The 27423-nt window shown below is 33.2% G+C and overlaps 4 protein-coding genes across 6 annotated transcripts; 2 read left to right on the top strand and 2 right to left on the bottom strand.

The window, feature by feature from the left end:
- Position 1: 1 nt before the first annotated feature.
- Positions 2-4106, bottom strand: LOC123696323 (proteasome activator complex subunit 3). Of its 2 annotated transcripts, none has more exons than XM_045642431.1 (5): positions 3936-4106; positions 3249-3386; positions 2912-3130; positions 2395-2610; positions 2-1163 (listed from the first exon to the last, which is right to left on the bottom strand). In XM_045642431.1, exons 1-5 carry the CDS (start codon positions 3963-3965, stop codon positions 1020-1022), a joined length of 747 nt encoding a protein of 248 aa, XP_045498387.1. In that variant the 5' UTR covers positions 3966-4106; the 3' UTR covers positions 2-1019. The 2 variants fall into 2 exon arrangements, with proteins under 2 accessions (XP_045498387.1, XP_045498388.1); XM_045642432.1 differs by having other exon boundaries at positions 3704-4098.
- Positions 4107-7374: 3268 nt separating this feature from the next.
- On the top strand, positions 7375-14393 carry LOC123696388 (histidine protein methyltransferase 1 homolog). 2 transcript variants are annotated; one of them, XM_045642526.1, is made up of 5 exons: positions 7375-7519; positions 7972-8196; positions 8338-8498; positions 8637-9019; positions 14326-14393. In XM_045642526.1, the coding sequence occupies exons 1-5, from the start codon at positions 7459-7461 to the stop codon at positions 14339-14341; spliced, it is 846 nt and encodes a 281-aa protein (XP_045498482.1). In that variant the 5' UTR covers positions 7375-7458; the 3' UTR covers positions 14342-14393. The 2 variants fall into 2 exon arrangements, with proteins under 2 accessions (XP_045498482.1, XP_045498483.1); XM_045642527.1 differs by lacking the exon at positions 7375-7519 and adding an exon at positions 7553-7887.
- Positions 14394-14445: 52 nt separating this feature from the next.
- On the bottom strand, positions 14446-17761 carry LOC123696442 (pyridoxine/pyridoxamine 5'-phosphate oxidase-like). Its single transcript, XM_045642599.1, has 5 exons — positions 17466-17761; positions 17235-17391; positions 17021-17120; positions 14882-15141; positions 14446-14658 (listed from the first exon to the last, which is right to left on the bottom strand). Exons 1-5 carry the CDS (start codon positions 17548-17550, stop codon positions 14493-14495), a joined length of 768 nt encoding a protein of 255 aa, XP_045498555.1. The 5' UTR covers positions 17551-17761; the 3' UTR covers positions 14446-14492.
- A 4440-nt stretch (positions 17762-22201) lies between these two features.
- Positions 22202-26667, top strand: LOC123696374 (signal recognition particle receptor subunit beta). The gene is made up of 5 exons (XM_045642503.1): positions 22202-22450; positions 22539-22705; positions 22788-22927; positions 25232-25363; positions 26323-26667. The coding sequence occupies exons 1-5, from the start codon at positions 22342-22344 to the stop codon at positions 26528-26530; spliced, it is 756 nt and encodes a 251-aa protein (XP_045498459.1). The 5' UTR covers positions 22202-22341; the 3' UTR covers positions 26531-26667.
- The last annotated feature ends 756 nt before the right edge of the window (positions 26668-27423 follow it).

Here is a 27423-nt window from a genome sequence, read left to right as displayed (position 1 = left end):
GTTCACATTCATACAAATGTATTTATTGCAATTTTGTAAATCTTGATCATGAACATATCTATGGAACATGTGACAGCTATATTTTTAATGTCAATGTGGAAATATTTTCCGATTAGGCACTTAACTCAATTTTATCAATATTAAATAAATTAAGTTGAAACAGATAATACAATAGTAAGCACTTACACTAAGTTTACAAGGAATAAATGGGCATCATTGGTTGGTGTCATATAAGAGTTTTGTAGCAGCTAATATTTTTTATGTAAGTAGGTATGTATAACAAAAAAATTATATATAAAAAAAAATTTTTAAAAAGCCTTTATCAGTCTCATGGTGAAAAAAATTTTTTTCAGTGATATCCATTTGAGTCCATTGTGTTTATTTACTCATGGTTGAAAATTCATATTCTATAAAATGTATCCGAAATTACTTTAACGTTATAAATATCACCTTTTTAAGGCAATAAAATGTTTTCAATTTTATGATAATGGCTACAAAACTATGATATAACATAAGCATCTCATTTTTAACCCACTAGAAAATATTTGAATTAACAACAGCTTTTGTAATTACAAACACATTCTGAATCTATTGTTATAATACTCAAAATTAATTATACTATTAAAAATCGTAATAAAATTCCAACTGTGTATTTTAATTTATTTTCTTCCAAACAAAAAATTGAGTCTGTATTATAAAACAATACTTGATAAGTGCCCTTGAGTTTGTGCTCCTGTTTTGATATTGATCAAGCTTCTATTGTTATATCCTTCTTTAATAAAGATACTGTACACGGCAATGACCATCATTCCATCTCTTTCGAACACTTCCCAATGATAAAATAAGAAAGAGAAAGTTTGCTTGGTCTCCCATTTTAATTATTGCTTTAATCGGAAGAGTAATATGTATTATACAGAGAATTGCCTAGTGAATAAAAAACAAGATAGCTTTAGAATTATCCTTAAATTCACAAGGGATCCTTGCGTGACTAATATTACAATTGAGATTAAAATTATATCCTAATATAATGATTCTGCATTTGAGGAACGGGGTTTCTTTATTTTCTCCAGATTTTTTATGACTATGTCATGTAGTGAGCAGTAGCGGTTACGAATCTCGCACATGACAAGCCATAGAGAGATGTACTCTTTCTCGTCCAGTTCCTGCCAATGAGAGAATGCTTATTTAAAAAATATATTTAATATACAGAATAAATATCTACTAAATGGTGACTTATAAAGTTATCAGATTAAATTTATAAAAAAAAAATTGCAGTCTTTTTTTATAGATATATTTTTGATGATCAATATCTAGTGATGCAGTATGTTCCATTGAAATAAAGTATCTCCACTAAGCAATTACTTTTTTAATTCTTTTTATTAGCTAAACCTGTATCTTTGTATGTAACTACATAATTCCTTTAGACATGATTTTGACCCACTTTTAATGGACAGATTTAATTCAAACCTTGTACACTTATCAAGGAGCGGTGACAATACAATAATTCAATTTAAGTTTATAAGTTCTATGTATATTGATTATTTTTCAGATAATTAAAAGAAACCTGTGCAACCTGTTCATTAACTAGCAAAGTATGCATTGTGCTGACTTTTATCACAATATACAGATACAGATACAACCAGTAGGAAAACTTCATTTATCATGTTAGAAATGGTCTTCATATAACATGGTATTATCACAATTGACAGATATAAGAATACCCTTACGATTCTCGTAAACACACTTCCTTGTGTGCGTGAGTCATTTTTGAACGTGTTGTTTGAAGTTTCCCTACTGGTTGTAATTACTGTATATTGTGCTTTTATATTACTAACAAAATATAATTGTTAACTTAATTTGTGTTACACAAAGTTTTCCAGCAGTTCTTAGCTGTTAAATTCTCATTGAAAATTCCATTACTAGTGACTCATCTTATTTATATAGATTGTGTAAATTATTACAAATATGGTGAAACGGTTGTAAATCAAATAAAAATCAGTGAAAAAAGTTTAAGTAAAGATCAATATAATAGAGAGAATACCCAAAAATCGGTTCTGGAAAATATTGTAATAGACATGTTATAATTGTAAAGGTGGAGTTGTTACACGGAAAATTTTATTTAGCCATACAAATAGTACATATTTTAAATATTCTATGAAAAATATCAAGGTATGGTCATGTTTCCACAGTTAAAAGTGATGATAATTTCAACAAACCCCAATAAGAACAGTACATTATTAGATGAATTTGTAAGGATCTACAAGTAAAATTTCTTCATCCAAGTGAAGAACTAGGTAATTACATAAATTTTCACAAAATTTTAATAAATTCTATGAAATATTAACTATATTCTTGTTTTTTTTATAACACAAACTGAAAGAAAGTTCTACTCACTCTAACAGCTCTTCTATAGTCATCAATGTGTGGATATTTGGCGACTTTTGAAACAATTTTTGCTCTTGATATGAAGTATCTTGAGATTTGATCAAAGAATGCCGCTGCTTCGGACTCAACTGATTGTACCTCTGCTAATGTGTCTTCTTGTATTGATACCCCAAAGTTGTTGCCATCCTCAATTTTAGGAATCATAAATGAAATCCACATTTTAAGCTAAAAAATAACAAGATATGTTAATAAACTTGATTACTATAATGCGATACAAGCTCCAATTTAGTATAAATTAATCTTTGCAACTTAGTCATGAACTGAGGTAATTTCTAAATATGTTGTAAGATTAGTAAACATAAGAGAACATAACACAAACAATACATTACCATTAGATCATAACTCTTCTGATACATATAGCCATGCACATGAATAAATACTCTATTTTCGAGTTTTTTTTTTATTTTTATTGTAAACGTAGTGAACTAACAATTAATTAAAAAAATCTCAAAAAACAATAACTTACCAAGTTTGAATCCTCAATAAGTTCCCTGATGTGAGGTTTTACAAGGTGGATAAGGTCACAAAGAGGCTTATTACAAGGGACACTACCATTGGGAAGCGCATACACCCTCGTTCCTTCTATTGTAGAATTGCTGGAAACTTCTGATGAATCCACTCTTGGCCTTTTAGCATTGGGCTCGTTGGCGGCTTGTGCTGGGGGTGGCACTGGAATGTTTAAATCCTGAAATTCATATCAATTAATTATTATCAAGTTATATGCGTTTTTGTGAGAATAATTATATCCCTGCTATCTGTAAAAAAAACATAAATTTTTAAAATGATAATTAGCCATAGCTTACCTGATGAACATCAACTAAATCTCTATTTTGGAAGTTTGGTGTTTCTAGAAGTTCATTCAACTTTACTATTTTTTCTGGGAATCCTTTTATTATAAGGTGTTCAGCCTTTTGTTTGAGTGAATCTTTGTAGTCTTGGACCTGGAATTGTATAAATTGTTTTAAGATTAATATTTGATTAATATTCAAGTTATAAACAATATAAAAAGTATAAGTGCGAGTTGTATGCCATGATCACAATGACAATACCATGGCCGCACTGTGAGGTTATGTCGTTTCGTCAAGAATTCAAAACTTTTTCGAAATAGCCGGTTAAAGGTCTCAGATCGAGTTACGGATAGAAATCTTTCAATTTATGCTTAACAGTCAACTTCGTTTACTGTACGACATAAAAATAAATGAGTTTATACATACTTGATTATACCTACTTATAACGAATAAATTAAACACATCATTACCTTTTTCGCCACGTCAGTCATTGTTTTACAATAACTTAAATAGTTTTCAATTTAATAATCCCCTAGTAATTGTTTAAGTTGAATTAACGAAACCCACAGAAGTTTTTAACTTTGATTCAATAACTCGTGTGGTGATTGATGCTCGACTTGAATGAGCGAATATCAAAATCGGGTGCGTTCACTGACACAAGGAAATATGCTTTAAATAATATATAAATAAAAATTATCCTACCACGTTTGCGTCAATATGATTTGATTCCATAATAATAATGAATGCGTTATTGCGTAGGTAGGTACGTAAAAATAATTAATACAGATGCAATGCGATGCGCGAATAATTTCTAATTATATGTGACATTCAACGGAAGCTTTTTTTACTTTTAAATTTTAACAATGAGTGTACACTGTACTCTGGCCTCTGCCGTATGCGATGATACCATTTTCCAATCTCTATTTTCTTTTTTTTTATTTCTGTTTAAAAACATTATTAAAAATATGTTTAGATTTGTTCAAATGTTTAAAATGTATGCATTTTACATTAAATTAAATTTTAAATACCTTCAAAACGAAACTTTAACAGTACGGACGGATATATTGATTGGTGATACCTGGTGATACCTATTCCGTAGGTAATATTCATAATATTACATATTATGTAATACATAAAGCAAAATTCAAAGAGTATAATGTATCATGCTCATTGTATATTGTTATTTAATTTTTAAACAGAAGTAACTTTTTCATTGTGTTTTTCATACTATTTTACACTATATAAATATATTCGTTTTTATCGCAAATGTATGAAAGTGAGTTATGTATAACATCTAGAATAATATAATAAATAGAAAACAAAACATCTAATATATTGAGTCATATTATTTTAAATCAAATAAATACATAATATTGTAGAAAAAAATGGAATATAATATTCTGCGATCACTATGGCCGCGTTCGCGTTTTCCACAGATTATGTATTAATTTGGCGTTTTCACCACCACAGTTTGGGCGTATTCAGAAAGAAAGCTTGAAACTTATAAGCGCTTATAAGCGCTTATCGGCGCTTGTCAGCGCTGGTAACCTGCGCAGGAAAATATATGAACATGCGCCTATAAGCGCTGATCGGCGCCGACAAGTTCCGACAAGCTTCAACAATGCTGGTGGCTGCCATATAAAATTTGTGTAGAACGAACCAGCATTGACAAGCGCCGATAAGCGCTTACAAGTTTCAAACTTTCTTTCTGAATACGCCCAAATCGCATGATATGTACGGCCACTGTACGGCATAGGTTAATTGCTCTTAGGTACGGCACTTTTGGCACAGATTAGATACTGTGTTAGATACCTACTAGCATTTGGCACGACAAGGGCACGACATAATATATTTAAAAAAGGATTTTTAAGCTATTGAATAGCTTCTATCTATCTCACGCTCGCTTTGTTCGCTCGGTTCGTGCGTTGTTTATCAAAGTATAACCTAACCTAACTGTTTCCTATTACAAAAAATGATTCAGACCGGCTACTGCCGCGGAACTAACTTGAATGACAAGGAAGAAGTTCTTTAAATATTCTGATTTTTTTAAGTATTTTATCAACTCCGTATATTTTATACGATCTGACCAAATGTGGATGACAAAATCGTGAAACATTGACGATTTAACGAACTGGTCAAACTATGTTGGCCACATCACGAAATGATCAAAAATTTCATGAAATGAGCAAATCTACGATATGGCCACGACCTCAGGCCACGACCTTGGCCACGACCCATAGATCAACATTTCGGGCGTATTCAGAAAGAAAGATTGAATCTTAAAAGCGCTTACCGGCGCTTGTCAGCGCTGGTAACCCGCGCAGGAAAATATATGAACACGCGCCGATAAGCGATGATCGGCGCCGACAAGTTCCGACAAGCTTCAACAAGCGCTGGTCAGCGCGGGCGCTGCCATGATTTATTTTGGCTTGCTTCAACCTGCTTCCTTTGTGTGGAACAAAAAGCTTATATCCTCTAATACACTGGAGATTGCACTATGACCATTAACTTGAAACAAGAAACTATGACATTCAATGACGTCAGTCATGTTTTCTGTCTCTTTCTGTCGAGTGACCACGCTGGTTTGTAAATTCAGGATTTTTCAAAATAGAAAAAACTAAAAATCATGGTCTATAAATAATAACGACATATATTTTTAACAGTATTTATATTATAATATTATGGTCATACTTTATAGGTAGGTACATACAATTTTAATTGGTATAGAATGATAGTTATAAACAACTTTTGGCTACAAAGCTTGGATATAAACCGATATATAGCATTAACATCCTTTGTAAATAGAGGAAAGTTGTGTTTTGCATCAGATGCTGTTTACCAAATTGTTAGCTACTCAGATCTTATTTTTAAACGCGTTGCTTCGACGGGTCAATTTCAAGCCAGAATCATCAAAGAAAAACTGTTTATAGCAGCCTTGCACAAATAATTTCAGCTAATTTTACAAAGTTTATTTTTCAAAAGGTATTTTTTTCTGGGTCGTAATCCTCAGTAACCTTGATGGGCACATATATTTCTTTTTATTTTACTTTTTGGAAAGCTGAAATACCTAAAACAAAAAATATGAGGTAAGTTAAAAAAGTATAAATTTCAATGTAAAAACGAACAATCTTATAACGACATGTGAGTGCAATACCGATGTCGAGTGTTGTTTCATTACTAGTAAAAATCTTGAAAATGGTGTTCTAAATTTCATCATAATATTGTTATTACAATATATTCTCTTCACTATCCATAAAAACTCGTCATCATGGTTACCTTACTTGTTAATTTTGTTTATTGAAAACTTGTTGAAAAATGATAAAGTATTAGGAAAATAACAAATTTAACATGAATGCTTTCTAAAATGATGCAAAATTTTACAATTTTTGCCATTGAAATGATTCTAAACAGGTAAAAGCAGGAGTATTGAGGAATATTGTAAATAACGTAAATATACACTTGCCTGTGAAATTCTATGCCAGAATTTGGTGTCCAAACACTTCTGCAATTTTGCACAATACAATGCATTCTTTATATTCGGAAAATATTCATTAAATAAGCAACAATATTAACTTAAATATTCGAAGCGACGCAATTTTTTTGACACACATGCCATATTGACAAAGTGAGAGTTGCTACAATTTTATTATGGTGACTACCCATAATCAGGGAGTATCGCTTTTTAATAATTGGTTCAGATACTTAGTTTATTTAGCATAAATAATAATTGTCTCATCCAACAATGCTTCTGAATGACGTTGTTGGCAATTTATCAACAAACTCATGTACAAAAACTAACCTTTTGCACAGAATATTACAGCATACATAGTAGCCTTGGGAAAACTTTGTATTAACAGTGGCAATACCAAGTTAGGTGTGAAAGTGATAAAAAACATGAACTGGGCAATATTTTCTTGTTACACGTCAATGTTCATACCGAAATCTCCAGTGTATTAGATATAAGCTTCTTGGTGTGGAACGAACCAGCGTTGACAAGTGCCGATAAGCGCTTATAAGTTTCAAGCACATTTCAAGCTTTCTTTCTCCCAAATTGTCCCAAATTGAACGTCGCCACCTGTCATTTGTCAAGTGTCAAGTGCAAAATTTTAAATGTCATAACAAAAGTCAAAAACAGAAAACTGTACAGCGGTTTAATACTTTATTTAAATTTTAGTTTCATATTCATGTATTGAGCAATATTTTTAAAACCATTGACCATTGTAACATGGCTTCATTTAAATTTAATTTCAATGGAGTTTCAGAAACTGAACAAATAAAAAGTACAGGTAGGTAACCAATACATTTCAAGTATGGTGCTCTTATTATTATCTACATGTGTTTGAACTTAAATTGAAGTATGTATATTGTCGCTGAATTTAAAAACATTTTAATTAAGGGTTGCATTTTTTTGTAATACCGAAATATTACCAAGAGCATTAAAATAGTTTGTCATGAAAAGGTCAACTATAACCTGTTTGTGATAAATTAATCAGGAGCCCTGAAATTTTCTAAAATGAAAGAACATTTTGAATCCATTAGAAGTAGTAGTATCATTAAAATCCACTAAACGTTGCATTAGGTGTAATAACTCAGGCCCCGGAATCACAGACACCTATTGTGTCGTGGACCGATCGGGCCGCTCGGGGCTCAACGGGTTAGTCTGATTATCATATAAATAAGCTAATTCTCTATAATTATTATAAGCAAATTTATATTTGAATGTTATTTAATATTTTAGATAATGCCGAAATAAATATTGAATGGCTCAAAAGTGAAAAAATTGAAGTCGCAGACCAAGTTGAAAACTTGGAGACAATTGCAAAACATGCTAAGATGTTTATGTGTGGAGATGTTGAAATTGGACACATAGTAACAAATGAACTACAGATAAATAATGGCACAGATAATGCTGTGGAACTTGCTGAAAAAGAACACAGTGATCTTATAACGGGTAAATATGAAGGTAAGACAACATACAACAAGACACATTTTTTTTAATTATAAGCGAAACTAAACACATGAGTTTAAACACAACTCACAAGATGAGATCCAATTTCAAAATTGACTTTTTCACTAAAATTAAAAATAGATTTACTTTTTTCAGGAGGACTAAAAATATGGGAATGTACCTATGACCTTATTGAGTATTTAGAAGAAAACAATATATGCTTGGAAAATAAAAAAGTAGTAGATTTAGGCTGTGGAAGTGGTATTTTAGGCATATATGCTTTTCAAAAACATGCTTCAGTAACTTTTCAAGACTATGTAAGTTTTCAAATAAAAATTAATACATTTTTAAAGCTTTTTTATTAATTGGCTCATGTGTCCAATACTGTTCCTCTGCATAAATTAATCTATTCATATGTCACAGTTGAACAAGTTTAATTTTTAATTTCATTTTAGAACAAAGAAATAATAGAACATGTCACCATTCCCAATGTGATACTAAATATAGAAGATGAAGAAAATAGAAAGAATGAAATTCAGAAATGTCAGTTCTATTCAGGGGACTGGCAATCCTTTAACGAAATATTAGCAGAGAATGAAAAATATGACATAATTCTTACATCAGAAACTATTTACAATCTCAGCAATTATGATAAGCTTGTAAATTTTTTTAATCAGAGATTAACAAATGATGGGACTGTGTATATAGCTGCAAAAACATACTATTTTGGTGTTGGCGGAGGTATGAGGCAGTTTGAACAAGCTTTAACCAACAGTGGGAAATTTAAATTCGAAATTGTGTGGAATACAACATCTGGAATTCAGAGGGAAATCATGAAAATAATGTAAGGTGGTGCCTCGGGAGAGGATTGAAACTCTAGGACTGCTGGATGAATACTGTTTATTTGAAATGAAACATGCCTTATTTAATAGATATAAAACTAGGTTACACGTGTATTATACTTGATATTATTATAGTTTAAATTTATTCACTAGGTACATCTCATCTCCACCGCAATAAAAAAAATAAAATAAATATGAACAATTTATTTTATTTTAGCTTACATACTACCACTTATCACTTATGTTAATACAATACAATGTCATAATATTATCATAATTATTTCCATTACAAACTAAATAGAACATAATATTATAAACTCTTAACAAAATTATTAGGTAATTGGTTCAAAATACATTTTTGTTCTGTTTTTATGAATAACATAGTTTTTATTATCTTTAATTATTTCTACATTGGGTGAACATTCCCTTACTACTTTATATGGACCTAAATATATGTTTTGAAACTTATTACCTGTTTCATTTTTTATTAAAATTAAATCATTCGGTTTATAAGTAACCGGATTAATATTACGATCATACTTTTCTTTTCTTTTCAATTTACTAGATATAAGATTTTCTCTCGCCTCTTTTTGTGACGTCTGTATTCTAAATTTGAGTTCTAAAGGATAATTATCAAAATTGTACAAAGGCTCAACTTGTGCAGATTGCAAATTTGATGGTAAATTACATTTTTTACCGAATACCAACTCATAGGGAGTAAACTTGGTCTCTGTATGTACCGCAGTGTTATAGGAAAAACACCAAAATGGAAGCCACGTGCTCCACGCCTCTGGGTGATTTCCTGTCTGTATTCGCAAGTAGTTACCCAAATGTTTGTGCGAATTCTCTAAGGCACCGATACTCTGATGGTGATATGCGGTTGACTGCAGCTTGTTAATATGCAAAAGTTTACAAACCTCTTTCATTGTGTCCGATAAAAACTCCGTACCTCTGTCAGTAGCAATTTCCTTCGGGATACCATACCTGAGAATCCAATTGTTAACAAAGTTCCTAGCTACTTCACTCGACCTTTTTGACGTTAATGGATAAGCCTCGGTATACTTACTCAACTCACATTGTATAGTTAAAATGTATACGTAATTATCGTAATCCCTATCTAACGGCCCTACAATATCTAAATATATTTTTTCCAACGCCGAACTTGCCGTTGAACTTATCGTCATAGGCTCCTTAGTATAGTGCAAAGAATATACTACTCTCTAAGAGGTATAGTGTGAGGAATGTTTTTGTTTTTGACATTTGTCACACCTTTTTATAAATTCTACAACATCAGCTTCTAATCTTGGCCAAAAATAATATTTCTTAATGTTATTTACCATTCGTCTTATGCCAGCATGTCCACTTGTAGGTAATATGTGAAAATCATTTAAAATTACACGCTGATCGTCTTTATTACTTATTCTCTTTGTTCCCCTTAAAATACATATACGTGGTCCGGACCAATTACTTATGTTATCTATCTCATTTATTAACTTTTCCACGAATATATTATTTTTCTCAGTTTTAATGAAGTATACTTCTTTAATATTTATTTTCTTACAAAATATATCTAGCTCTCTCACAAATTCGTCTGGCGATAGTTGCGATCGAGAAGCTAAATTAATAAAAATAGTATTCATTGGGGGTACATAACTCAAACATCCCTTCTCATGCGTTATCCCTTTCATTTTACGATATCGATTTAATTCATAAGCGCTTATGAAACGTAATTCCGTGAAATATTTCGGTTTACTATGTATTTCTACAACTTTTGGTTGATCAGGCCAATCGTTCTTAGAAATAATAGCATCCCGTTGTTGTCTAGCCAACTGACCACGCGTCATTACATTCATCACCGTTTGACTCATCTCTTTCAATTCCTCTGAAGTTAAATGCAAACGCGAAAGTGCATCCGCGGCGGAATTATTCTTCCCTTTCAAATATTCAATTATAAAATCGTACTCCTCTAACGTTAATCTAAATTTAATTAAACGACTAGATGGATCACGCATTCCAAATAAATACATTAGTGGCTTATGATCAGTCTGAATTTTGAATGTCCTTCCATACAAATATGGACGAAAATGCTTTACAGCCCATACGATCGCAAGCAATTCCTTTTCAATAGTCGGATACCTTTTTTCTGCTTTATTAAGACTACGACTAGCATACGCTACAGGTCTACCGTCGCTATTACACAAAACTGCACCTACGCCGTATCCTGATGCATCTGTTTGTAGGATAAATTGATTAGACTCTGAAAAATCAGGATATTGTAATACGGGATGGGATATTAAATTTTGTTTCAATAATTCAAAAGATTTTTGGCATTCTTTATCCCATTTGAAGGTTACATTTTTCCGACACAAACTATTTAACGCATATGCTTTTGTTGCAAAATTAGGAATAAATTTTCTGTAATAGTTCACAAAGGCAACGAATCTTTTGACTTCATCGACTTTAGTAGGAACCGGGTAGTTTTTAACAACCTCTATTTTATCTGAATCTGGTATAACACCCTCTGCTGATACAATATGACCCAAGTAAAGCAGTTCCTTCTGTAAGAAAATACACTTCTGCGGATTTAACTTTAGATTGACTTTTCGTAATCTTTCAAAAATCGACTGTAAATTTTTGATATGACTAGACAAATCCCTACTAAAACAGACTAGATCGTCCTGATACACCAAGCATTTCTCATATGTTAACCCTGTCATCGCCATAGTCATCATGCGCGAAAATGAACTAGGGCTGGTCTTTAAGCCCATAGGCATTCTAGTCATCTGAAACTGTCCGGAACAAAAAGCAGTATACTTGCGACTGTCTGGGTCTAAGCTCACATTATAATAGCCTTGATGTAAATCTAAATGAGAAAAATACATGCAACCGGATAAAGAATCTAAAATTTCCGTTATATTTGGAAGAGGAAATTTATCATCATATATACTGTTATTAAGTTTTCTGTAATCTATAACCAAACGCCACTTTTTGTTTCCACTTTGGTCACATTTCTTTGGCACTAACAAAATTGGACTGGACCATTCACTTTGACATGGTTCAATAATATTTTCTTTTAACATTTGATCAATTTGGTTATTAATTTCATTTTTCAATGCATGAGGCAATCGATAAGGTTTTGAAAAAATTGGCTGAATATCTGGTTTTACTTTAATTGAGTGTTGATAAATATCAGTGGTTGATAATTTGTCTCCTTCCAAATAAAATATATCGGGATACTTAGCACATAAACTTTCTATATTAATTTTTTCTTCTTTATTTAAGTTACTTAAATTCAACTTGGAAAATAACGTTTTAACTCGCGATGCATTTTTCTCAATTTTATCAAAGCTACAAAGATTATATTCCTTCAAGTTTTGTATATCAAGTTTAATTTCAGACAAAGTTATATCTTTCGAGGTCGAATTCAAAATTCGGACTGGTATTTTACCATCAATCGGATGTACTATCATACTCGCAATAAATACGCCCTCACACAACTCTTTCGTACATACCAAACATTCCTCTGTTAAACTAGTATTAATAAAATGAATCGATTCTGACCTAGCAGGTAACGATAATAAATTACTACACGAGTCTAATAATTGCAAAGATATTTGTTTAGATTCACTAATCCATAGTGACAGATTATTATGTTTCATATCAATGACCGCTCCATACTTTCCTAAAAAGTCCTGCCCTAGAATACCGTGCGACTTACAAGGCAAGGTGTCAAATACATAAAACTTATGACTCATACACTGCCCGTGTATCGTCAACTGTAAACATACATATCCGATAGCCTGTACCTTTCCACCTATCCCATTTATTGTAATATTTTCTTTGTTAATTGGGATGTCAAAATCTAAAACATGTTTATATTTAATAGCCGAAATTGAGGCTCCCGTATCTATAAGCCAATTAAATACGTGACTGTTTTTATAAAATAACTCTATGTAATAACTACTATCGCTAGCTAAAATACTATATGTTTTAGGCACGAAAAAACTCATTTTCAGGTTCTAAATTCTGAGTGGATGTATTCGATTGAGGCTGTGACTCGTCAGTCGCTGCTGTACGAATCTGTCCTCTGAATGGTCTACGACCCCTAAAATAATTATTATTAAAAGTTCTACCTCGATATGGCGCTCTGCCCCGGGGCGCTCCCCGTGGCTGCGATTGAGGCTGCTGGAACCATTGTTTGGTGCTGGTAGGCGGCTGTCGCCAGTTGTTGGTGTTGTTAACGTTGCCTCGCCAACGATTATTATTGTTGTACGCACCTCTTGGAGTATTCTGATGAAAAGGCGGCCTGAAAAGAATTGAAGGCCTCGATTCTCAGCATATTTTAACAATAACTGTAAAATTTATTATAGAATACAAGTATACACATTACTTATACTAAGTTAGAATAATATTTTTAATTAGATTATCATTTTCTTTTATATTTAGGTTACATGTTAAGTTACATTTTTAATACCTTTTCGATAACATACACATTTTTTTTTTATTATTTATATATAGTAACTGTAATAAATTATACTATACGCTTAAAGTCCGCTAAATAATATATAATGTCCATCAATTCTGCTGAATTTTCACGAAAACACTTAAGTACACGCTCACATTACACTTATTATTGGCTTTTTTTTTTTATCACTCACATCACTACACTTCGTTCTCGTTCTCGCCGATTTTCAAGTCGGGGTACGCCTGCACCTGGCGCCGTCGGAACGAAAACCGACGCTCCCTGCTGCTATTCGCGACCTCCTGTCGTATCCACCTTAAGTGGCATTTTCTGTATATTTTGAATACTCCATACAGAATACCCAAAGTCAAGCATATTACGATAATGCATAATAATATATTTGACGTCTTCAAATTGTCTTGAATCTGGTCCACTGGCGCACTATTCGTGCCCCCTGCAGAATTTTGGGCTATAACTACGTATTCTTCCTTGGACTGCTGCTTTCCCATTTTTTATAGTTCACACTTGCGTTGCCTCCAAAAGATTTTACGAAACTCATTTTTAATAATTTAATTTACTCGGGCCGAGAACACATAGTTTACCTTATATGTAAATCGGCGACGCGGCGGCCGGTGTCAAAATACACGCGCGCGTGCACTAACTTTAGGCAGGGTCGCCATGTAAGGTGGTGCCTCGGGAGAGGATTGAAACTCTAGGACTGCTGGATGAATACTGTTTATTTGAAATGAAACATGCCTTATTTAATAGATATAAAACTAGGTTACACGTGTATTATACTTGATATTATTATAGTTTAAATTTATTCACTAGGTACATCTCAATAACTAGATTATAATAGATGTAAAGAAATGATTTATTAAAAAAATTATGTAAATACAAAGAAATAAACATTTGAACCATTTAAATTATAACCATGATTGATATTCATTTAAGCTTATTACTAATGGAAGACATTAAATTCAGTGATAAAAAAAATATTAGAAAATTTAAGGAGATAGTCGTTCATACACCCAACCCTCTTCACCTTGATGTAATAGTTTTCCATCTGGAGTTTCTCCATCTTTAGGCTTTCTGAATTTAATACGGTCATGAAGGCGATCACGTTGACCTTGCCAGAATTCAACAGCTCTTGGACGAATTATGTAACCGCCCCTAAAAACACAATTAACCTTATATGCTATTTATTTAAGTATACCATTCCATTAACTTTTTGTAAGGATCAATTAGCTTATTCGATTTTGATATCTCATGGTGAGGCAATTGGGGATATCAATTGATACATTCAAAAATTCACAATTTTCACAAAATTCAAAAAGTAGGGGATTTTTCTGTAATAAAATAATTACTTATCAAACTTCAGGCATTAGTAACTTACCAGAAATCTGGTTTAGGGACTTCTTTCTGAGGAATCAAATATTCAGTTTCCAAAACCTTTTCCCTTTCACACAGAACATCTCTTGATTCAATTGGAGTACTTTGGTAACTAGCAATTGCTGCTATTTGGCTCGGAACAGGACGTGAATGGAAATAAGTAGTTGACTCCTCTAGAGAAACCTTTTCAACATGGCCCTCAATTCTGATAGATCTATTCAGAACTTCCCAATAGAATGTTGCAGCAACATTTGGATTTTCATCCTAAAAAAATAAAAATAAATTGTTTTTGAGTATTCAATATCACTGGAATGGGAAAAAAGGAAACACAATCAATTTGGGTATTGATAATGTTATTTACATAAATTTATAATTAAGTGATGATAAACACCAATAATTGTCTTAGTTATAACTACTGATAAGATATTTTTTTTGCATAGTATTGCTACATTCTATAAATATTATGAAAAACCTTAGACTCTTAGACCTTATTGTGTCTAAGTTTATATTAAGTAAAATATAATATGAGTTCACATTGATAACCATTTCTTTATTTATCATGCCACTGCCAAGTAATGAATTTAATATAATATTTCCCTTAAAAAAACATTGTCTTTCAAATAAAGTTACACATACATTAATTCTTATCATAGTCCTTGTTGTTTTTTGCCCATAGGTGGCAGGTGTTTTTATAGAAGTACACTGTTTAATCATGCATGAAAGTGAAGATTGTCAAAAAAATAGTATTCATATAATATATATATATATATATATATATATACGTAGGCGGTCCCAAAATTACCCGACCTGACTTACGTACTGGCAGTTTTATTCGATTAAATACTCTTTTTAAAAAGTCTGATCCATGCAGATTTTAAATTTGGAATTCGAACACGCTAGGTCATTTGTCATTAGTTTTGTAGTCCTTGAAAGTGAACGCTGTCAGAGAATTTTATATTATGGAAAAAATTGGTCTACGATACGTCATTCAATACTTTCATTTGAAAGGCCTCAGCCCAACTAACATAAAAGAAGAGTTAGATTCTACATTGGGGGAGTCTTCTCCTTCATTTACAACGGTAAAATATTGGGTGGCCGAGTTCAAACGTGGCCGAACGAACTGCCAAGATGAACCTCGCAGTGGGCGACCAAATGAGGAGACTTCGCCAGAAATGGTGAAAAAATCCACAAAATTGTATTGGATGATCGTGGACTAAAAGTGCGCGAGCTAGCAGATATGGTAGGCATTTCAAAAAGTGCAGTACATCGTATCTTAACTGAAAACTTGGACACGAGGAAGCTGTGCGCAAGGTGGGTGCCGCGATTACTCACCCTAGAGCAAAAACAGCGTCGTGAGGATGTTTCAGTCGAGTGTTTGGCAAAATTTCGAAGCAATAGTGCAAAGTTTTTGCGTCGATTTATTACCATGGATGAAACGTGGGTTCATTATGTCACACCGGAGATGAAAGAACAGTCAAAGCAATCGACTGCAAGGGGAGAATCGGCCCCAAAGAAGGCAAAAACGTTTCCATCGGCAGCATCGGTTTTCTGGGACGCTCGTGGGATAATCTTCATAGATTATCTACCAAGAAGAAAAACCATCAACAGCGAGTATTACGCAAACTTGTTGCAGCGTCTAAGTGAAGAAATAAAGATAAAACGGCCTCATCTATCAAAGAAAAAAGTTTTGTTTCATCGGGACAACGCGCCAGTCAGCGCAGTCGCGCGGACAGCTAAAATCGAAGAATTAAAGTTTGAATTACTACCTCATGCACCTTATTCATCAGATTTGGCCCCATCTATTATTTTATGTTCCCAAACTTAAAAAAATTGCTCGTTGGGAAAAGATTTTCAAGCAATGAAGATGTTGAGTCTACGGTTAATGCCTATTTTGAAGAGCTCGACGGTTCCTACTACAGACACGGCATTGAAGATATAGAGCACCGCTGGGAAAAGTGTAAAGGACTACAAGGAAGCTATGTAGAGAAATAAATATAATTTATTCCATATTTTTTGTTTTTTCTTGGTTAGGTCGGCTACTTTTGGGACTGCCCTCGTATATATATAGAAGGTCTATTGTAATTATTATACAGCAAGTTAACTGTATTTGTTACACTTGAAATAGTTTTTTTTTGTAACTTACTAGTTCCTTTGCCTTTCGGCTTCCATAATTGGTGAAAAACTTGAAGCCCTCTTTACCATAACCTTTCAATAACACAAATCTTGCTGAAGGTATACCATCCCTGTAAAAAAAACATTAGTAAAACTATAAAATCCATACAAGTAGTCCAGATTGCAGAATTAAAATATAAGCTGAACTACCTATTAATAAAAATTTATTTGGCTTTTTTACTTACTTGGTGGCTGTTGCCAAGCACATTGCATTTGGTTCTAATATTTCCTTACGAGTACAGGCTTCTTCAAACCATGCTTTAAATTGTCCAAATGGTTCTTTGGACACTAAATGGTTTTCTAGAAAAGTGTCGTTTTTATCCTTATATCTTAAGCGCATACCTAAAAAAAAATTACCAAGTTACCAATGTTACCTGCTTACAAGATTATGAAGTTATTATATAAAAATAAATTACCTCCAATGTCAATACTCATTTTTCTTGAGAAACTATGTTCGTACGTCCTACGTAAAAGCGATAAATTAACTATTCGCATGGACATAAACAAAACCAATAGGCAAATGAGTTCTAATGAAAGTGAATAGTGTTTCGATAGGGAACACTGACCGAAATGTTCACATTAATTAACACTTGTTAAGCAGGCATCACTGTTGAAAGCTGATACTAATTAAAATGTAAAATGTAGAAAACAAATAGCTTTATATAAATTTTTAGCTTTATCACAGCCCTTATCATGAATTCATTATCAATGACATGATCAAAGAGTAAAGTAATATGACATGATAATGACATATTATTGTGACGTCTCAGAGCGTTTTCACATTGTCCGGTCCGATATCGGATATCGGGCGCCGATAGCCGATATCCGATATCGGAGGCTAAGTAAAATGTATGATATAGGTACCTGTCTTTCACATTGTCCGGTCCGATATCGGATATCGGAGCCAACACCGATATTCCCGTGAACTATCGGACGATAATGTTCAGTGTTACCAACTAAATTTTCGAAAAGGTAGTATACCAACAGCAAAAAAAGCACTAGTTTGTGTATTTTCAGTCATTTCTAGGCGCTAAATGTAAAAAAAAAAATCGTTTCATTTACTTTAAACCTTTTTATTAAGAAAACATTCATTTAAGTATTTTAAAGGCATTAAAAATACTATTTTTACGGGAGCTATTTTAATACCGTCCTATTATAATATACGGCAATTGGCTGAACTGAAGTAAACAAAAATATATTGCGTTCTTAAATTCAACCGTATCTTCGAAATATTAGTGTCTTTTATCTTTATTTACTCATTCTGCCTCGCTCCTCCTCCTACTTGGACTACTGTTGTGCTGTAAGCTGTTTATTGTATCGTTGTCATTGAGTCACAGATTTAGTGCTTTGTTTTAGCGCCGATATCAAACCTGTATAATAAATAGCACATCTAAATAATATTAAGTAATTAATAATATCAAATCTTTTTTATATTTTACTTTTCCAGCTGTTTTTGAAGTCGGTTTCTTTTTTGTAGTTATTTTTACTGTATGTACAACTACGATCTACCTATCAGTTGAATTTTTTTAAATCAAACCCTTTTTATTGAAAAGAAAATTTACAATACGGCAATTTTGTTTAGTTTTCTCTAAAATTTCAGAATTAGAATGCGGCGACCTTACATTTTGTCAAGAACGCGCGGCGACTTTTGAGCTTGTTTGGCTTGTTTACTATTTTGGTTGTCATGGCTCGTATGGGCGTATTCAGAAAGAAAGCTTGAAACTTATAAGCGCTTATCGGCGCTTGTCAATGCTCAAACCAGCTTGTCAAAACCAGCATTGACAAGCTTGTCAAAACCAGCATTGACAAGCACTATAAGCTTCTTGACAAGCACCGATAAGCGCTTATAAGTTTCAAGCTTTCTTTCTGAATACACCCTTATGGCTATATTATTATTGGTCTTTGGTACTACGTAGATAATTTACTGTTCTGTGGTAGATAACTACTACTTGCTCTGTGGTATATCTTTTTTTACGTCTCAAATATAATAAATACAACAAATAAAGTTTTTTTATTATAGTTTGCCATGATGACCAGTGTTGCTAGACCTTATGATTTTTCGGGTGATCTACTGATTTTTCAAATAGGTACTAGCTTGGAAAGAAAGGGGTAGTTATAATATTTGTTAAATACTACCCAGAATATTTTAAGAAAGGAAAAGTAAATTTGCATATTATGTTAACGAGGTATCAAAATATACTGCACTTTCCAACATGTACAATAAATCAACAAAAATAGTATGACATATTTTAGAAGAAACTGACGAAATAGCTAATGGAGAAACAATTTTATGACATTCAAGAATTTATTACATTGCGGAATCTGTGACAACGAAGAATTAGTTTAGTTTAATTTATTTCGTTAAATATTTGCACACCCAGATAATAGGTAGAATGATGTACATTCTACCTATTATTTATAGGTATAATATATATAATATATTATTATTAGCACTATAAAATTGTAATAACAGCACCTACATTTGTAAATGTAATTTGAATTTATATTTGCCAGTTTCGTCGCTTTAATACTGAGTTGAATTTTATTTTATTTTATTTGTTTATGAACATAACAGTCGTACATGATTTAATATAAAAAAGTTCTAAAATTCACTACGACCACACAACATGTTCTATTATTAAAAAAAGAAAAACAGCATATAAAAAAAAACAAGCCTCACAATGAAATTGAATATTGAAACTAGATTCTGACTCTGCAGATGGTACAAACAGCAACAACAAATCCAAACTCCGAAGTCAGCAGATTAAACCGGTTTGAAAAACAGTTTATTTATTACTATTTATTTTATTTAAAATAAGTTTATTTTTTGTAACATAAATGCATCCACTGTTTTTTTTAATTCTCCATATATCTACTTTTCCAGTTTCTGGCAACACTCATGATATCGGGACGATATTATCGGATAATGTGAAAGGGCAAATTGTGTCCGATATCGGATATCGGCTATCGGCTTCCGATATCCGATATCGGACCGGACAATGTGAAAACGCTCTCACTTCAGTGGCATATTGAGTGGCATTCGCAACCACAGAGCAAGTATTGTATTAAGTTCGTAACTGACAAGTGACAAATTTTCTTATTGCTTCTTTCAACGGAGTCGAATGACGAATACGGGTGTGCGCTGTGGGTGTGCGGTATGGGGGACGGCGGGGACCTCCTTAGATCATTACTTAATGATCTAAGGGGACCTCCCCTGAGTATACAATATACATAATATAATATGTTCTGTGCGTGGGACGCGAATCTGCATGATTCACTCCGCTTAGCTTTCCAAACACAGAGGCGAATCCTGAATCCCAAGCTGAATTATTATTGGATTCTGAATAGGAAAACATAGGTATTATCTTCTGATATTGAAACTTAGGTTCAATTTTTTTACATATGATTTAATCAGAGATCATGCTAAAAATAAACTGTATGCTGTAGTTGGTTTAATGCTCTAAGCTCGTGCTCATGACAGAAAATTCTGATGAAAAATAAACAGGGCGAGTAAAGCGAGCCATAAACTCATGTGTTAACAATAATAATTTACATGTGGCACTCGAGGGCTGCCGGCACAGTGATGTAAAGCTATTGCATAGCATCGCATTGCTGTGCCGGTTGGAGTGAGGGGTGTTAGATTTTTTTGTTGCGGAATTTTTACATTCGGGTTCCGCGTCAAAGTATGAGATAAAAGCTATGCAATAGCATAAAAAAAGATAATTCAGGTGACAACTGACGAGTAAACTTCGCGAGTGTTCCAAAAGCACCACTTTTTGTCGGTCACTTTTTTACCTATAATATGATTCTGATCTAAATTCTGCGTGATATAAAACAAGGGATTTCATTCTAACATTCTCTCGACACGTGCTCGATCGTAGACAGAGAAACTAATAGACAAAGGTACTCTGTAACCGCGACTGAGACAAAGATAGTTTGTCAATGTATATGTTGAATGTTGCCATGAGTATCCGAGCTCCCGGATGTTTTGGAAAGGGTAAATATTTTTAGGAGCAATTAAATAAAACCAGTTACGAGATTTTTCTTTTGTCTTTATAATCAATTTAGTAGATACAAAAAAATATAAGCAGATTGATTATTGATGACGAAACAATGTTAATTTCGTGTACACATTTCTTACTTTTTCATTGGCTTGTTCATATTTTACAATATTTTGTGAGAACCCAATCTTTTCTCCCACTTCGATCCATTAATTACGTAGGTCTGGATCATCTGGAAACAAATCGATAAACATAGGTTAATAATAATTAATGCTCGCAGGTAGTTCAGGTTCTCTAAAATTATAAGTGTAATTTTATGTCAATCACAATTATTACTATGAGAAATAATAAATTAAAATATGTTTTCGATGCTGGGTTATTATGGGTTATTACTGGGTTATTATGGGATTTCATATTCATTTACTTTCGAGTTTCGCCATATTGTCAAATCAATATTTTTTTATTGATGATCGGGGTATTATTTTTCCCGACACTGGCAACACTTACTTGTTGATGTTTATAGGTTATTGAATGTAAAAATCGATATTACGCTAATAGTTTCCTTGTTTTAACGCGACTTGTTGTTACTTTAGGCTAAAGTATAAATAATCATCACTGAGAAACTACAAATAAGGACAATAAAGTCGTACTTACGCGTGAAAAGACACACCCGCAATTTTCTTCTCACTATCGCTTATACATGCAATAACACGACAACGCACCATTCTATTTACTTCGATGTCTATATTAAGATAATTTCACCGTCTTTTCAATGTACTCGTATCGATTTTTTACTAAATAATATCCAAAATTCGAACACCAAGCACGATGAAGGCACGAACTGTCAAAGTTTGTTTCGCAACTCAAGTTGCGGATCTTGAAAAATAGGTTACACACTAAGGGACAAAAAATTGGGTATTTGTGTCTTTGTCTTATGCATTTGTTATGGTATTTTCGCTCTCTTTCTTGTGTAAGTGAGAAAGGTATCGTCATTGGGTCTATTAGTTACTCTGTCTACGTGCTCGATACAGTTTAATAGGCAACGGTGATGGTCGTAGCGTGAATAGGAATCTGCATTACAATAATTAGTGTATGTGACAGATACGTCACTATTTGTAAACGTACATATTACTTGCTCTGTGGTAAACGTAGTAGGTACGTTCAACAATTCAATCTTTCTGGCTGCCTGTCATTTTGTCATATGTTATTTTTCAATTCGCAATTTGTGAAAAATAATTAAATACGATTTATATACATTCACTAATTTTATATTTCAAACATTGAATCAGTTATGGAGCCTGAATCTGAAGTTATTAAAGAAAAAATTCACACTGAACCCCTATTAAATGATCCACGATACATAACCTTATTAAGTGTAATATTATTAATCTTCACATTAGGTGAGTTGCAAACCATAAATATATGTAAAATTGTATATTATATGCTTGAATTATTGAATATATAACAACTAAAACCTTTGTTTTACAGTTTTTTGGTGGTGTTTTTCAAGACGTCGTCACTTACGAAACTCGGTCCTTCTAACGGGTCTTTCCGATGCCGGCAAGACGCTGCTATTTGTAAGGCTTGTGTATTCTCAATACCGCCAAACTTTTACTTCCATGAAAGCAAATGTGGAAGAGTATATAACAACCAATGTAAGATTTTTTTTCTTTCATTCATGAATTAAATAACTAGGCGCACCTTATAATTATCATATTTAAACTAATTTAATTTCAGAACACATTGAGGCTTGTTGATCTACCTGGACAAGAAAGATTGAGGAATAAGTTCTTTGATCAGTTCAAAAATAGTGCAAAAGCAATAGTTTATGTTGTGGATTCAGTAACTATTCAGAAAGAAATAAGAGATGTGGCAGAGTAAGTAATATACATTTTAACCGGGTTGGCTTTAGAAACTTGCGGCACGAATTTCGGCGTGATTTTAATTTTTTTCGATCGATAATAATGCCCCGGAACATACATTAGCGGCTTTTCGTGCGGAAACTTGTAATTACAGAGAAATCTTAATTTTAATTTTTGAGGTTATGTTCAAAATTGTTTGAGTTGCATTGACAAAACTACCTACAAGAATTGTGTTTGAAAGAGATAACAAATGTCAAAATGTACATTAAAAACCATAGTTCCTTCATAGTTCATTCAAAAGCATGTTGCTGAGGGACAACAATTCATACGGATTATTGGCGAGAAGTATATGATTGGGGCAACATGGGTATGTTTTTAAAAAAGTTAATCACTCAGACCCAGACAACCCATTTGCATTTGTTGCCCCTGATGGGACTCATACTCAAAGAATTGAGTCCCAGTGGCGTGTTGTATAGAGATTTTTTAAACTATAACCACCCAAACTTTGATGATATTATTAAAGAATATAATATGTGGAGACGCTGATTTGAAAAAAATAAAATTGATCCATTCATTGCCCTTGTAAATTGTATCAAACATGTATAATTAAAAAAAATATTTTTTTTATTGTATGTACATTGCACACAAATTGTTAGTAACAGAACCGAATCTGTCCACCCCGACTCCACGTGGTACTTGTCTGTCATACACTAGAGTGTATTAAAAAAGTCGGAGGCGCGGAGGAGCGTGGCACCCGCGTGTGCTGAGGAGCAGGCAGAGTCAAGCGAGCCGGAGTGGCTGAGGCTGGTCGCCAAAGGCGACCAAAAAGCCGAAGCTACAAAGGCGAGTGAAGACTCCTGCCTGCAACGAGGTACACGGGGGCAAGCGCCACGTTCTGCAGCGCCGGAGCAGTCAAGAAAGCCCATAATCTTCAGTATATTTCTAACTACATTTCACTACATAGTACAAAACAAAGTCGCTTTTTCTGTCCCTATTTGCCTATGTCCCTTTGTATGCTTAAATCTTTAAAACTATGCAACGGATTATGATGCGGTTTTTTTTAATAGATAGAGTGATTTAAAAGGAAGGTTTTAGTATATAATTTATTAGGTTTTAGACAAAGCGGGCGAAGCCGCGGGCGGTAAGCTAGTATAAATATAAATTCAAAAAAAAAATAGAAGGGGGGGTTTCCGCACCCCCCCCACTTCACAGGGGGTCTCCCCTTACCTCCCCCCTCCCTTTCCCTCCCCTACCCCCCCTTAATTCGTGCCGCAAATTTCTAAAGAAATACCTAACCTTGCACTAGTTGCATACTTTGCACGTAGAAACTTTGTGCACGTACACCTTTCCTGTATGTTTCAATTACGGGCTCTAACACAGTCATGGTACCAACCAAAATAATTTCTTTGAATTGGTCCTGCTGTCGATGGCCGGGTCTCTTAGTGTGAACGAACTAAGAAATCTTTTATTTTGGCATTTGCATGGCACTTGCATTGCACAAAAATAAATGAAACAGTCACAACAAAAAACTTATGTAGTTGGCCGCGCCGCATACGTACGTAGATCCTGTTGCACAACCACGCGCACCCGACTCAGACTGCGCTGAGTGCATGCGGCAATAATTATTCAACTTAGAGTACAGGTAGGATGAAATAACTGGAGCTATTAGTTACAATTTTGTTTCACTGGATTGCACATGTAGAACACGCGTCTACTGTAGGGTTAAATGACATGAAAAAGGTTAAAATTCTTATTTAACCATAGCATATGTAAAATTTTTCTTTGCAAAATGCTATGATTGTGAACCAAGTTACATTAAATTACACATGCACAGGAAATGTGAGAGGATTTGTCAGAGGAGTTGAGTAAACAGAAGTAATTTTATAGATTTCATCATTTATTTAGATATTTTTATTATCAGTATTCATTTGTGAACTGGTTAAATCTCAAGCAGATATTTCTTTAAATCCTCAAGTTGTAAAAAACTTGTATCAGTCGTTTTTATTTTAAATCTATACTAATATTATAAAGCTGAAGAGTTTGTTTGTTTACGTGCTAATCTCAGGAACTACTGGTCCGATTTGAAAAATTCTTTCGGTGGTAGATTGCGTTATCAAAGAAGACTGTAGGCTATATATCATCACACTAAGGCCAACAGGAGTGGAGCAATGCGGGTGAAACCAAGGAGCACAGCTAGTATTTATATATAATCCATATCCAATATCCATACATGTTATGAACACAGAGTTGTCATATAATTTTGAGAAAGTAAAGTTAATTAGAAATTATTGAATTACCTAATATGTCTTTATTTTCCAGATATCTGTACACAATTCTTGTGGATCCTGTCATTCAGAGCAATTGTCCTCCCCTACTAATCCTCTGTAACAAGCAGGACCAGCCCATGTCAAAAGGTAGTCAAGTGATAAAGAGTCTGCTAGAGAAAGAAATGTAAGTATTTATTTTAGATCAAGTGGTATTAATTATGTATAGTATTTGAAAGAAAGAAAGAAAAAAACATTTATTTACATACAAAAAGAGTACAATGGAAAATTTAAAATATTTATAAGAGATTTGAATTGTTCCACTGAAAAACGGCAAGCCACTCAGCATCAGCCATGCTCCAACTACATAGTAATATATGCTGTGCCGTGCAGTTTCACCCGAAAAATCATGTATCATACTTGGTTTCCGCCCGCGGCTTCGCCCGCGCAGTCAAAGAAAAACCCGCATAGTTCCCGTTCCCGTGAGATTTCCGGGATTGCGTCATTTTCCCGGGATAAAAAGTAGTAGGGATGTCCTTTCTCGAGTATCAAAATATCTCCATACCAAATTTCATGAAAATTGGTTCAGTAGTTTAGGCGTGATTGAGTAACAGACAGACAGAGTTACTTTCGCATTTATAATACACTAGCTTTCCGCCTGCGGCTTCACCCGCTTTTCAAATAAAAACCCGCATAGTTCCCGTTCCCGTGGGATTTCCGGGATAAAACCTAGCCTATGTTACTCGTGGATAATGTAGCTTTCGAATGCTGAAAGAATTTTTAAAATCGGTCCAGTAGTTTATGAGCCTATTCATTACAATCAAACAAACAAACAAAGTTTTCCTCTATAATATTAGTGTAGATATATTAGCTTGTGATTCCTATATGAAAGCATCACTGCCAAATGTTATATTATGTTCTGTTTGTAATGATGTGCTAATTTTGATAACTTGTTATATTATCAAAATTTAAAAATAGTAGAGGGACTGAGGCTATTGCTGTTACCAAAATAGAACTTGTGGTTAATTGTGGGTAAAAAAATGTTATCTTTACATTTTTTTTTTTATTTAAACATTGATCACTCCAACCACAACAATTGATTATTTCGGACACTCATTCTCAATATTATTAATATTTTTTTTACAGAAATCTTGTACGTGTCACAAAATCCAGCCAGTTACAAGCCGTGGACTCATCTCAAACAAATAACACCTACATTGGAAAACTCGGCAAAGATTTTGAATTCTCGCATTTAAATTGTAAAGTTGATTTTCTCGAATGTTCAGCTAGCACTGGGGAAGACGATAGCCCCACGGATTACAAAGGGTTACAAGATTGGATCTCAAGTCTTTAATTTTTTTTATTTCATTTGTTTTATTACTCCTTTCCATGCTTGAAGACTTATTAGGCTTAATCACAATTTTTATAATGTGAATAAATTATGCATTTACAACTATTTTTCAAGAAATATATTTTATAAAAAAGTTAAAACCTGTTTTTTATTTAAAGGATATATCAATAAAATTTTCTAAATTGCATTTAAAATAGTAAAATTAGAATATTTTTTGCTTTGCAAGAACTTTTGCTACCTACATTACAAGTTGTAATCAATATCCTCAGTTAAAACTAGGTTAAAACTTAAAATGCTACCCAAGTCAGAAAAAAACAAGGTAATATGCAAAAAGAGTGTTAAATAATAAAAACAGTTAATATGCTGTACTTAAAGCACATCACGGCACAAACAGTGATATTAAACAATACAATTATTATAATATTATGTAACTAGCTGCGCTCCGCGGTTTCATCCGCGTGGCTCCGCTCCTGTTGGTCTTAGCGTGATGCCTATATATAGCCTTCCTCGATAAATGGACACCGAAAGAATTTTTCAACTCGGACCAGAGTTACTGAGATTAGCGCGTTCAAATAAACAAACTCTTCAGCTTTATAATATTACAATCGAGTTTAGGTGAAAGCTGTACGTGAACACAGCTATTATAAAGTACTACTTAGATAAACCTTGCATAGGTATAATAATACATATATGTTTTGCAGGTAAAAATAAAAACATCAACTTTATTAGTTTACCTAAGGATGAAATTTTGTAATACAAACCATCCATAGAGAATGTGCTGTTTTTACTGAAGATAGAAAATTCTACTAAAAGAAATCATTCCATCACTTTTGAAAAGGAAGACAACTGCATTTAAAATTTCCGAAAATTCCTTTGATGATTTTCCTGGCTGTCCT

This window comes from Colias croceus, chromosome 12 (assembly GCF_905220415.1).
Source record: "Colias croceus chromosome 12, ilColCroc2.1".
Lineage (NCBI taxonomy): Eukaryota > Metazoa > Arthropoda > Insecta > Lepidoptera > Pieridae > Colias > Colias croceus.
This window is presented reverse-complemented; position numbering and strand designations above follow the sequence as displayed.